This window comes from Mixophyes fleayi, chromosome 4 (assembly GCF_038048845.1).
Source record: "Mixophyes fleayi isolate aMixFle1 chromosome 4, aMixFle1.hap1, whole genome shotgun sequence".
NCBI lineage: Eukaryota > Metazoa > Chordata > Amphibia > Anura > Limnodynastidae > Mixophyes > Mixophyes fleayi.
The window spans coordinates 132,923,175-132,936,216 of NC_134405.1; the positions used below are offsets into that span (position 1 = coordinate 132,923,175).

Sequence of the window (13,042 nt, forward strand, 5' to 3'; positions counted from 1 at the left end):
GCTTATAGCCTCGGCCAGCCTAGATGCGGCAATGTGGGTGGGGGGGCTTCAAGACCAACATCATGTCATGTCATCGATGTCAACCGTGGCACACCAAAGCAACACGAAATCTTCAAAAACTGTCCCGTAAAGCAGAACGTCACTGGCGTAAATCTCGAAGCTCTAATGACTTCTTCACATATACTTCTGTCTACCACTCCTATCGAAATGCTCTGGACACTGCAAAACAAACATACTTTCAATCTCTTATCTATGCTCAGGCTTCTAACCCCAAACGCCTTTTCAATACATTTAATCATCTTCTCAATCCTCCCACCCCGAACCCTCCATCTACTATCAGTGCTCAGGATCTTGCTTCCTACTTCAAGGACAAGATTAACAAGATCAGACTAGAAATGGTATCCTCTTCCTCAACAAGCCATCAGCTCATTTCCTTCCCACTACCCTCTGACACCCTTTCTTCATTTGACCCCACAAATGAAGAGGAAATTTCTACGCTCTTCTTATCTTCCTACTCTACCTCCTGTCCTCTTGATCCTATTCCCTCGCAAATTGGTAGATCCCTGTCTTCTGTGCTCATTTCACCTCTAACTCAAATCTGTAATCTCTCACTCTCTACTGGCATCTTTCCATCACTATACAAGCATGCAGTGATTACTCCTATTCTAAAAAAACAAAACTCCGACCCAAACTCTCTCTCAAATTACCGTCCCATCTCTCAGCTCCCTTGCCCCTCCAAGCTTCTAGAGAGACTTGCCTACACTCGCCTCACACGCTTTCTTTCCGCAAACAACCTGTTGGATCCTCTTCAGTCTGGCTTTCGTTCTCAACACTCCACAGAGACTGCGCTGACCAAGGTTGTTAATGATCTGATCACTGCTAAGACTGAACGCCATTACTCTCTCCTAATTCTCCTTGATCTCTCGGCTGCATTTGACACCGTTGACCACTCTCTTCTCATACAAACACTGCAATCCCTAGGTCTTCAAGACACAGTTCTATCCTGGTTCTCATCTTACCTCTCTAATCGCTCTTTCACTGTTAATTTCTCTGGAGCCACCTCTGCTCCGCTTCCCCTATCAGTTGGAGTACCACAAGGCTCGGTGCTAGGTCCTCTGCTGTTCTCTATCTATACCGCTTCTCTTGGAAATCTAATAAGTTCCTTTGGCTTTCAGTATCATCTCTATGCGGATGATACCCAAATCTATCTATCCTCTCCTGATATCTCGACATCTGTGTTGTCCCGTGTAACTGACTGTCTTTCTGCCATTTCATCTTGGATGGCCTCTCGTCAACTCAAACTTAATCTTTCTAAAACAGAGTTAATAATATTCCCACCCGCCAACAAGAGCATACCTGACATTTCTATCTCTGTTGATAACATGACCATAAATCCCACCCCACAAGCTCGCTGCCTAGGTGTAATCCTTGATTCACGCCTATCCTTTGTTCCCCACATTGACTCTATATCTAAATCATGTTACATACATCTAAAGAACATTTCCAGAATCCGCACATATCTCACACAAGACACTGCTAAAACCTTAATTCATGCACTAATCATCTCCCGCATTGACTATTGCAATTCCCTCCTTACTGGTCTTCCCAAAAACAGACTCAAACCCCTAAAATCTATTTTACATGCTTCGGCAAGACTGATTTTCCTTGCAAATAGCTATTCCTCTGTTGAATCACTCTGTATGTCTCTACACTGGCTGCCTGTCTTCTACCGAATCCAATATAAAATACTTTTACTAACCTACAAGGCCATCAACAAAGCTGCACCAACATACATCTCCTCTCTTGTCTCAAAATATCTCCCAACTCGGCAACTCCGTTCTGCAAAAGATCTGCGTCTCTCATCCACCCTCATTACATCCTCCCATTCCCGGTTACAGGACTTTTTTCGGGCTGCACCCACTCTATGGAACTCTCTCCCTCGCACAATAAGACTCTCCTCTGTTCTACAAACTTTCAAGCGTTCTCTGAAAACCTACCTATTCAGACAAGCTTATAATATTCCTCAACCACCATCTTAACCTCACTACCTTTAGCCTGTTACACAATTTCACACAAGACAACTACCCCCGGAATAACATTGTTGTGTGACAGGATCATTTAGCTTATGAGTCACCCTACCTTTGCAGTCTGGCTGGGCCAAGATGCAAAATGTATACTTAACCTCATGTGTCAATCTCCCATTGTCCCATAGATTGTAAGCTTGCGAGCAGGGCCTTCTCACCTCTTTGTCTGTTTTACCCAGTTTGTTTATTAGTTTATTACGTTTGTCCCCAATTGTAAAGCGCTACGGAATATGTTGGCGCTATATAAATAAATGATGATGATGATGATGATGGGGCACCCCACAAAAACTGCAACCGGAAGCACCCTATGACAGGCTGGGCTAGTAACACTATAACAGAGGTGCCTGTGTCATAATGTGATATAGCCTGTTCTGCACAGTGATTCAATAGTGGAAACAATGTGAACAAAATATTTTATTTCAATAAAGACTCCCCCAACTCCTTTTATCATTTTATTAGCAACAGATTCTTTCAGCTTTTAATCCATAAAGAATAATAAAAAAAACAAAAACTATATAGAATGCCAGGTCAGGAGGTCTGTCACTAATAGAGAGCAGCATCCCTCTGATTGTTCAGACATGAGAACGCCACTCTGATTTATTAGTAACTGTTAAACTAACCGCGAAGAACAATATTGAAACATTTATTTTAACATACACAATGCAGAGGTCTGTGCTGGGGTCTTTGCTTCAGAAGTAGACAGCCCTTAACAAATACCTCCTCACAGGCAAATCTGAAGCTTGACCTATAGAGCAATTGTGTGAACACACCTTTACTGTACTTTGCCTACTCTTATTATCGAATTCAAAAAAATGTGTATTATACACCAACTCTAAGGGAGGAATTCAATTAGCCGCGAATTGTCTCACGGACGTTCCAGAGACACTGCGCGGTGGAGGAAGGGGTGAAAAAAAAACAACTTTCAAATAATGTCAATTCAGTTTCTCCAAAAATGTTTGCAAATACAATTGTAAATATTACCAGCAGCAAAAATATATAGAGCAATTTGCATAAGTAACGCCGGCTATCCAATGACATTTAAACAAAGCAATTTCAAACAAGTAAAACCACAAGCCAAATGCAAACACTTTTGACATGTGGTTGTTAACTTACACTTTTACTTTTCTCTTCATTTACTTCAAATCGTTTAACTCATATTAAATACGATTTAATGCAACATCACAAGTGGGTATGGGATCTGGGATAATTAGATCCAATTGCAATGTTCTCATATATACAGAGTTGCCATTCATTTTCTATGTGATTGCCCTTGATTGTGGCTATTAACAAGCGGAAATACCTGGTTCACTCCAATATCACTGTGGCACAGGTTCTATAGATAATCAGGAAACGCATTCAGCTGACTTCAGTCTAGGTGAGGCGAGAATTCTTCTTTACAATGGAAGCATAGCAGCTGCGTTTGGGCATAAAACCTGTTTATCCGACATTGTGATTAGAATGACAGTCATTATATACCACCCCAAATAACCTTCACTGGTTTAATCATCATGGTCCACGCGCAGCCTCATTTAGAGAAACTTTGTAATATATATTACAAGTTTGGACCTGCAGCATTCTCCACGGACACTATGTCATGGTAATGCTAACTTTAGGCATATTGTATACCGCTCACAAAGACAACTGGGCCTCTAAGGAGAAGAATATATAAAATATTAATCGTTAAATCAATATAAGGTCAGGATTTTCAACAATTATTGTGAAGGTCCTCATCCAGCTACTTCATGATGCCAACTGGCTGGCAAAATGTTCTGGGGAGAACACTGAATTGGATCCATTTTCAGACCCACTGCTATGCATTAGAAACTAGCTTTAGAAACATAAGTACAAAATTGGTGCCAGGGGGTATGAGGGCTTAATGTTACTGCTTTCATCCAATGTCACATACTGCCTAAAGAAGCAGAGAAGCTTCCGCCTATAGCAATTATTTCTTTTGACATTTTGTAGAAGCATTGCGATCATTGGCTGGCCAAATTTTCAGCCCTAGCCAATCAAAATATTTTACTTGATTGGATGATAGTAGTTTAGTGCCCATTCAAACAGCATTGTGAGCCAGTATATTGTCAGGGTCTTACCAACTACATGGCATAAAATAAGCACATCCCTAAAGAGTTAAAGAGAAAGTGTGTACTTCATCACTTTTTTCAAGTGTCATTACTTTAAATTCTATTCTCTAAAATAAAAAATAAAAAAGTCAGCCCCAAAAAAACATTATATTCTTTTTCAATGGCTGAAATGCAGCATGAAGTAGGAGTGATGCTTCCAGTCATTAAATACCAAGTAGAACATGTCAGTATTGTTCAAAGCCTTACTAAATCAGGTCATCCATTTACAAAATACAGAATTTCTTATTTAAAGGGTTGGCTGCACTGTGACAATGTCCCCCACATATAGTTGCCCCTGCAACATATTACATGGGGGTCCATCCTCACTTGAAAGGAGCAGACATTTCAGAGCAGAGATCAGCATTCTTAGTGGCTCAAGTAACAATGGGGGTCTTAGTGGATGAACCATTCCCAATAGGCAATCAACTTGGATCTTTGAAATGTTCCTTAACAGTTGGTATTCAACAGTTTTTATTTAAGTTGGCACGTTTCTCTTGGCAGGAAGGAAAGTCAATGTGCCCAGCTGTCACCCTCACACCTTCACTCAATAAAGAAACAGGATACAGAGAGCATTATGTTCCATACTGTTGTCCTGTTTATATTTTTAAAAGGTAAAAATAAAAAAGTTAAACTAATTATATGGCAACAAATGGTGTTTAGATTTCCATCAGGACAAGTTGAAACAATACTAGATTACAGACAAATTTATTCATAAAAAGTCAAGGCAGTTGCATCTTGCGTTTGATTTACTCAAATTAAGGAAACGTATCATTTCAAGGATCTTGTTTGGCTTCAAGAATGTAAAGTGAAACAATTGACACTGATGCTGTTAAAGTTGCTTTTAAAGCTTGACAAAGTATATTGAGATACTGCCGACATTTGATATCTCTGGGAAAGGGAGGGCGTGGTTGTCAATATGGTGCATAAAGGGGGTGTAATTTGTTGATCTGGTCAACAAATGACTGTCAGCTGATCATACAGCAGTAGCCCCTGCAATCTGTTCATTCAGTCCAACTCCAAAACACTCACTTTATGATTTTCAGTTTCCAGCTATAAAACATTCAAGGGCGACAAACTTTCTAAGCCCTCAAGGGTTGCGCATCTCCTATTCTCTCCCTACCACCCTTTCTCGCCACCCCCAATTTTGTGTATTCGTCACAGAATTAGCCAGTAAGACATAAAGACCACGAGATCTACTAGGTAAATGCTACAAGAAAAAATCAATACACTGCTAAAAGGACAATAGCTGTACCCATCATGTCACTCACTGATCCCCACCGACAACCTCAACAATCCTCATCTATCTGGGCCCACTGTGCTAACTAACCACAACCAACAAATCAAGGTTTGTTTGGGGTTTTTTTTTGCACCATACAGGTAAGTCATCTCACCCTTACCACCACCTCTTCTATGTTCCATACAGATCTGTAAATACACAGCCTCATCCTTGTGCCACGGAACTAATATCACGTGGAAGATACGATTTGTCTCACAAATAACTCAGTCCACTCCTTCTGCAAAATCTGGGAGCCCTAGACAACAGACTAACTTGTTATATTAAAAAACTGTAACAGGCTCAGTGTCTTTAATAAATAACATCTATCCTGTTGAGTGACCTCCTGGATCATCAACTTCAACACTGCCCCTTCCTTCTACCCACTGTACCCCCCCACCCATGTCATTGTAAATCACAGTCAACCTTTCAAAAAACAATTTGAAAGATTAAAAAAATATATATATTTCAGCTGACAGAGTGCACAAAGTGAAGAACTTGTAAATGTGCACATATTTAGAAAAATACATAAGTGTTCAAGTATCATGGCTTAGCGACAAAACTGCAAAAATATGTTACGCAAATGCCAGTGTAACATCATAAATACTCGCTTAATTCTAGTACCAATATACAGAAAAGATAAAACCACTAAGTACACAATATCTATTTAACCATGGATTACATTTTCATGGCAAGTGGAAGAATGACACAGCAGAGATTCCTAAAATGCACTGATGAAAGACGAATTGACACGCATGTTTTGGGGGCAGTCACAATAACAGACATTTTAAATAAAGCCCAGAAGAAACATTTTTAAAACAAAATGCATGACCGAGAATGCTTTGAATATAAAACTGTAGACTGTTTTAACATAACCAATGCAATCAGTATCTTCAAAGAAAAGTGTGAATGGAGTACAGTCTTAATAAAGGGGTAAAGAAAGCAAAAAAAATAAAAATAAATGGGGAAAAAGGGACATCAAAATTACAGGAACGGGGGCGAGGGTTGGGAGTACGGCATTAGGGAAGTGCACAATAACAGAGGCATATTTCTTAATGCTGCTAGACTTCAGCGCAAACATGTAGCCTAAGGCAGCAATATCAAAGCTTCTTTTGGAAGGGGTTAATATATATGTGCATTTTAAATAAAAGTTTGCATACAGTAGAATATATGGAAGTAGACCGTAGATAATCCGAACATAAGGCTGGGTACACACTGCAGAAAATGTATCCCGATGTGATATAGTTAACGATTTTACCAATGAATGAGGGGACAAAAAAAAAAAAAAAAAAAAAAAAAAGCACATTTTACAAGATTTACCTTCAGATCTGTTCTCTTCATGTCATAGCCGTGCAGAATTGAAACAACATTGTTCCATCGCTAGTTTGGTTTAAAACAAATCAAACCAAACAATACAATGTGTTTTGGACTGATAAACGTTCATCAATGGAGCATACACATTTATGCAATATCGGACCAAACGGTCATTTATTGTGTGATTGGCCCAATAGCTGGCTGAAAACCCTGTAGTGTGTACCCAGCCTAAGAGCATATTCACACCAACCGATTTGAAGTTTCTACATACCTTTCCAAAACGTATTGAAATACTGTTAAAGTGACACAAAAACATGGCTTCTAGACACTTATGTCAACACGTAAAAAAAAACAAACGAAAAAAAAAAAACCTGGTACATAGTAATACCCTAGTAAAGTTCTGAAATTAGTGTAGAATAACATGGAACAAATTAAGAGAGTTGAACAGAAATAAGCAGTACAGGATGGAAGGCAGAAAATGCACTGCATCATATTCTTGTCTGGCCAATCAAACACTGTGTTTGCAAGCGGACATAGCATGCCATGTACACAGGTGCAACAAGCGCTACAAAGCAAGCCTCAATTAAAACTCGCCCGCTCTAGGCTGCACTGCTTAATGTGTAGAACACCTTGAATTGTTCCATAAAACTGCAGCTGATAACACAAGAGGGGCAGAAGGATTGAACAAACTGCTCAAAGTCTTACACATAAGTCGAGTAGCTTTTGCCCGATAGATACTTCAAATTAAAAGATTATTCACATTCTCATGCTGATGTAGGTAGTGGTGCTGTGACAGGAGCCTTTGAAGTAGAAAACCTGATTTAAAGCCTCCTGTCTGCTTACTTTGTAACTTTAAGCAAATCTGCCTTTATCCCTGTACTTCAAGCAATATAAACTGCAAGGCTTCTGGAATTCTGATGATATGGGGAAAAAAGAAAGCCTAAATCAGACATGTTTGATTTTAATAAAGACACAAAAGGTAGAAATACATATCTGTCAGTTTAACCTTAAAGTAGTCAGGAAAGTTTAAAAGTACTAGATGGTATTAAGTCAAAAACGCGAGGAAAAAAACAGATAGGATTCTATCATTAAATACTATGAGACCTTAAAAAGGGAAATATACCCTATTTCTAAGTCAATGTTATTCATTATTTCTTATGTATGTAAAATGGATCAGGAGCCCTAGCGAATCGAAAATCATGAAGTCATGAATGCTCACGTGGCTTTAACAAGCTTTTAAACAGAATCTTTTGGACTTGGGATTAGTCATATTTTTTTTTTTATCATCAAGAAACTTGTATAGAGTATAAAATGTATAGTAGTAGGAAAATAAGGATATTTTCATAATGATAACACTGTAGATTAGAACCTGTGGATTAAACAATAGGAATCGAAATAGGCTAGGAGCAGTGTAATTAACTGCTATAGCGGAAGAACCCACCGCATAGAACATGGTAAATGAGTATTTCAAGGTTTAGCTTTGTTGGAAACATTACAATGCTTTGTTGTTAATAAATATGTAAATACATGGCAGATAGCATCTTTTGGTTATAATTACAGTAGAAGGTACATTAGCCCATATTTACAGCTACCAAAGCAGAAAGACTGAAGAAGGAACAGCTACCAGAAAAGGAATTTCTCAGTAACTCACTGGAAGAAATGGTGGTAAACAGAATATATTCCTGCCAAAATTTTCTAGAACTGAGGGCTGTAATCCATAGCAAGCAGGCTGTCTTTCATTGTCTAAAAAGCACCATACTGTAACTGTTTATTTATGATCACCTGATATGGACAACACCTTTTCTGCACCATGAGCCTGTGGAAGGTTTCCTTAAATGTCACCAAAAGGAAAATAAAATACTGATTACCTCTTATTCTTAGAGCACTGTCTAAAGCTCACCATACACAGCATTCAATTCACTCCTGTCACTGGCTGCTAAATTCAGGAGCAAGTTCAGGGGTATGTTCCTGTCCCTACTGGTCTTACAGTTAGTCACTCGCTCCTACACTGGGCAGCCAGCAGAGAGGCATGTTGGGGGCCAAGCGGAGGGATGACAACCTCGTCCCAGCCTCTGTAGGATGGAGCTGTCTATGGCAAAGTTCGCATCTCACTGGAGTATCAGTCCTGCATGTGACCACATAAAAATAAAATGGAAAAAATTCAATTTAAGCTAATTAGCAGCGAGGTTACATGTGATTTCGGCGCAACTTACAATAATAATGAAATCAGCAATTTTTACAAAAGTGGAAACATAACATGCGAGGGTACAACAGAACCTCACAGCTAATTCAACCGCCTCATAAGTGTTCATGATATAGTTTATTTCCAGGCAGCAAACTGGATGTGATGTCACGTCACTATCAAATCTATACAGTGAGTTGGCAAAAAGTTTAAATGCTGCAGGTGCTCACATGTGTAGTTATAACTGTGAATATAAGAAGAAAGATGTCCACCCACCTGCATAGAGAAACATTAGATACAGAAACTTAAAGACCCACACCTAATGTTATGTCTACTCTGTACTAAACAGACCACTTTGAGAAGGTTATAGGAGTGTTCATGGCTACTTACAGACACAGCCTAATCTAATAGCACAGAAAGATTTTGAGGTAAACCGCTGCATTTGACCAGATAAGCAGCTGTTAGTTTATTTCCTTTGTATCCTGAAGGAGAAATCAAAAACCACAGGAACTAAAGAAGACAGCAGTATCCACAGTACGGTAATGGTACAGGAACAAATCCATTTTATTACATTGAGGATCTGAAAACACTGGGCTATGTACATTATCGAGAAATAACGACAATTATCATGGACCCTTCATCTCACTTATTTATGGAAGCCAATTTATTTCTGTAGTCACATTTGCCTGGTACAGACAGCAAAGCTCATTGTTTCTGTTAAACTTACAAATCCCCTTCTACAATAATGCTTCATATTATTTCACTTGCAGAAATACAAAAAAATATATACATGACTGTGCACATTACTCCATTCTTTATAAAAAATGTCACTATATAAATTACATTTCTAATAGAAGAATTGGTAGCAAGAACGGACCTATTTGTTGGCCAGACCATAAAGGGAAAATCACTCACATCAGTAACACACAGAAGTGAAAAATGCAAGACAGATGCAAGGTTTCTATAGTAACCTGTAATTTCCAATATCACACACTGGACACTGGCATTACAAGTAGGAACATGGACGATTGGAGTTCAGGATTGGCTACAGAACGTCACATGTAAAGACTGCCGTCATATTCATACCATTTCTTATATTGTGTAGTAATTCCCAATCAATGTGTATAGTAAATCACACAATATGTAAAAAAATGACATCACACAACTGCTGTGGGCAAAAAGTACACAGACTGCAAATGGCAGGGGGGGAAACATTAAATACCATTGCACAACAACAAACTGATGGTACAAAACTATCCTTCTGTATCCGTGTGATAATACTTGGACAGATGTAGCCCAAGGCCATGATACTGACAAGGGACCTATATCTTTAACTCCATATAACTGAGGCAAAGGACCTGTGATGTATCTTTTCATACAGAGGTAAAAAAAAAAGGCATTCATTCCAACTAGTGTGTGAGGTAAGAGTAAGGTAAAGGGTTCAGCACCAATTGGGTCTATGAGAGCATAGTCTACATGTCTCCGGAACGGAATTGCTTAAACAATACAAGGTGATGCTATGAATTAAAGACAAAAGAACAATTAAATCCATAAAGGAAACAAATGACCTATGGTGCATTATCTACATTTAATACAGCAGGATGGCAGAGGTAAGCAACCCCAGAATAATCATCCAGACAACTAACAATCTTCTTGTCCTTAAGCTGATAGTTTATAAGAATAAACCCGCAGTCAGCGATGTGTTCTTTATATCCATTACTCAGAATCCCCTTTACAACATTTCCTAATTCAATTACCAGACAGATAGCAATCTACCACAGACGCCTTTGCATGTTTTCATTAAAATTCTATATAGCTTTAAAAAAAGAAATGAAAAAGAAAACGGCATTACATCAGTAATGATCCATATTGCCTTTATTACAGAAACATGTAGTGCTGTGTGTATTTTGTTCTTTCACTCCTTTGTTAACAAATTGATTCTGTGGATGCACATAACTGAAGATCGGCATTTGTGTGGACAACCTAATCAGCATTCTGAACAGCTAGCCGGCAAATATGAGGAATTACCGCACAAATATGTGAATTTTACATTAATTATTAAATATGTACTTTAGTAAAATATTTACACATCAGCGCCTTAAGAAAATCAGTCGCATTTGCAGTCAGTGTGTAATTATGTGCCAAACATTCTAATGCTACATACTTGAAATGCATAACTGCTCGAATATACAGTTTATTACACAAATTAGAATTCATAGACAGACGCACACTTATACACTACACAACTGTATATGGAAGTCTGGAACAGTGTTTTAACATTTAATTAACATGTATCAACATTTAACAAAGTAAAATATTTCACTGCTATTGTACATGAAAATTAAGGTCCACTTGTAATTAACATTCTTACTCACAGACTAAAAGATTTTGAGCATTGGGCATGTCCATAAACATGGTCAAGTATACATAAATATACATTACCAAACGATTTTCAGTAGTGTAAACAAAATACAAAGGTTATAAAATATACAATTCCTACTATTAAATTACTACTGTAAACAATGAACTGTCTGTTGTGGATTTTAATCTGACAACCCTCTCAGAAGGTACAGGAATAACTGTGTGCATGTGTATAATATACTGCTGTGCAAGAACAAGTAAAATCAAATAAACAATATATACTGGAGTCTGGTATATGTATAGAGGGTTGAATGATTCAGATGATAAACATGCAGGAAGGTTTGACATAACAGATGTGGCATAGAATGGAGTAGCTTATTAAGGAATATTATTACTTATGTATAAAAATGGACACAGGTGGCAGGGTTTCAATAATATGAAAGAGGTCAGTGACCCAGATGGTGTCCATGGGTCAGTACTGAAAAAAAAGTTGTGAATGAATCAATAAGACACTTGTATCACAAAACTGGTTGTCACAAAATCACAACCAATGCCACAGTATATACACCTTAAGGGACAAAATGTCACCACACTAGAGCCCTACACTCCATATTATTTAAACATGTCAGTAAAAAAAAAATCACATCATGGTAGTCTGCTGTGAAGCTGGGCAACAAGCTGCCAATAAAAATATACAGTACAATATTAAGATAAAGATAAAGGTTCATGTTAGACCATCTAAAAACCCACAGTCCATTAGATCGCTTCCAAATCCAATTGATTGGTCAACCAATACTAAACCCACTCAGTGCAACCAAATCGGTTAAACCTTAGTACCCATTTGGTGCAATCTCCACATTTTACAATGAGACCACTGGTGCATTGTGTTACCCCCGTCCCCCTGTGCCTTATTACCGCTCAGTGGTGACATTTGTGGTCAGGTCATTTAGGTGTAAGTGATCCAGAGCTCAGTGTATGCACTGCACTGTATTACTGCCCCGTCCAGCGCCGAGCACTGGCAGCTTCTCCGGCACTCCAATCAGTGTCCTCCTCAGCCGCCACCTCCCCCTGAGACTAGCCCGGGCCCTGGCTCCTCACCTGCAGTCTTCGCGGCTCCAGCTGGCTCCTGCCCTAGGATGAGATAGATGGAGACCGCGAGCAGCCCCCGGGTGATCCGGACCCCTAACTCCGGGGGGCCCCAAGCCGCCATCCCGCACCTCCTCACCGAGTCCTGCTTCTAAGCATCCCTAGATAAGACTCGCACCACAGCCCCGGCTCTCAACCCAACAGCCACTGCAGCCCGCAGCGTAAAGCAGAGAACCGAGCACCGAGCACACTGCGCGCTCCCGTACTATGCGCGTCCCCGCAGCCGCATCACACGGGGCGGCGCGCTACTGTCCACGCCCACCCCTGCCTAAGGGTCGCGCACCCCGCCCCCACTGCCAGCACGCGCAATACTACAGACACGCCCTTAGGCGTCGCGTGCGCGAGGATCTTCAAAGAGAGGGGCCCGCCCCTCAGCTTCCCTGTGACGTCAGTACTCCTCTATCTCTATTTCCCGCAGTGCACGGTAGAGGGATCCGTGTTGCAGCCGGGGAGGGAGCGTGGTGAGCTCAGCTAACCGTCAGCCACCAAAACCACGTCTGCACTCACATGTCTATTCCTTGTAACTTGCAGGCATCGTGAGCTGTAGCCAATCAATCAC

At 39.7% G+C, this 13,042-nt stretch overlaps 1 protein-coding gene across 12 annotated transcripts in view; it reads right to left on the reverse strand.

The window, feature by feature from the left end:
• NEO1 (neogenin 1) overlaps positions 1–12,730 on the reverse strand; it is a 105,550-nt gene extending 92,820 nt beyond the window's left edge. For 8 of the 12 annotated variants that reach the window (XM_075208327.1, XM_075208321.1, XM_075208322.1 and 5 more), the window contains exon 1: positions 12,436–12,729. In XM_075208327.1, the coding sequence (XP_075064428.1) occupies positions 12,436–12,547 (112 nt within the window). In that variant the 5' untranslated portion in view covers positions 12,548–12,729. Of the gene's footprint in view, positions 1–12,435 lie in introns of all 12 variants that reach the window. The other 4 variants (XM_075208326.1, XM_075208325.1, XM_075208323.1 and 1 more) reach the window with 2 other exon arrangements.
• Positions 12,731–13,042: the final 312 nt, after the last annotated feature.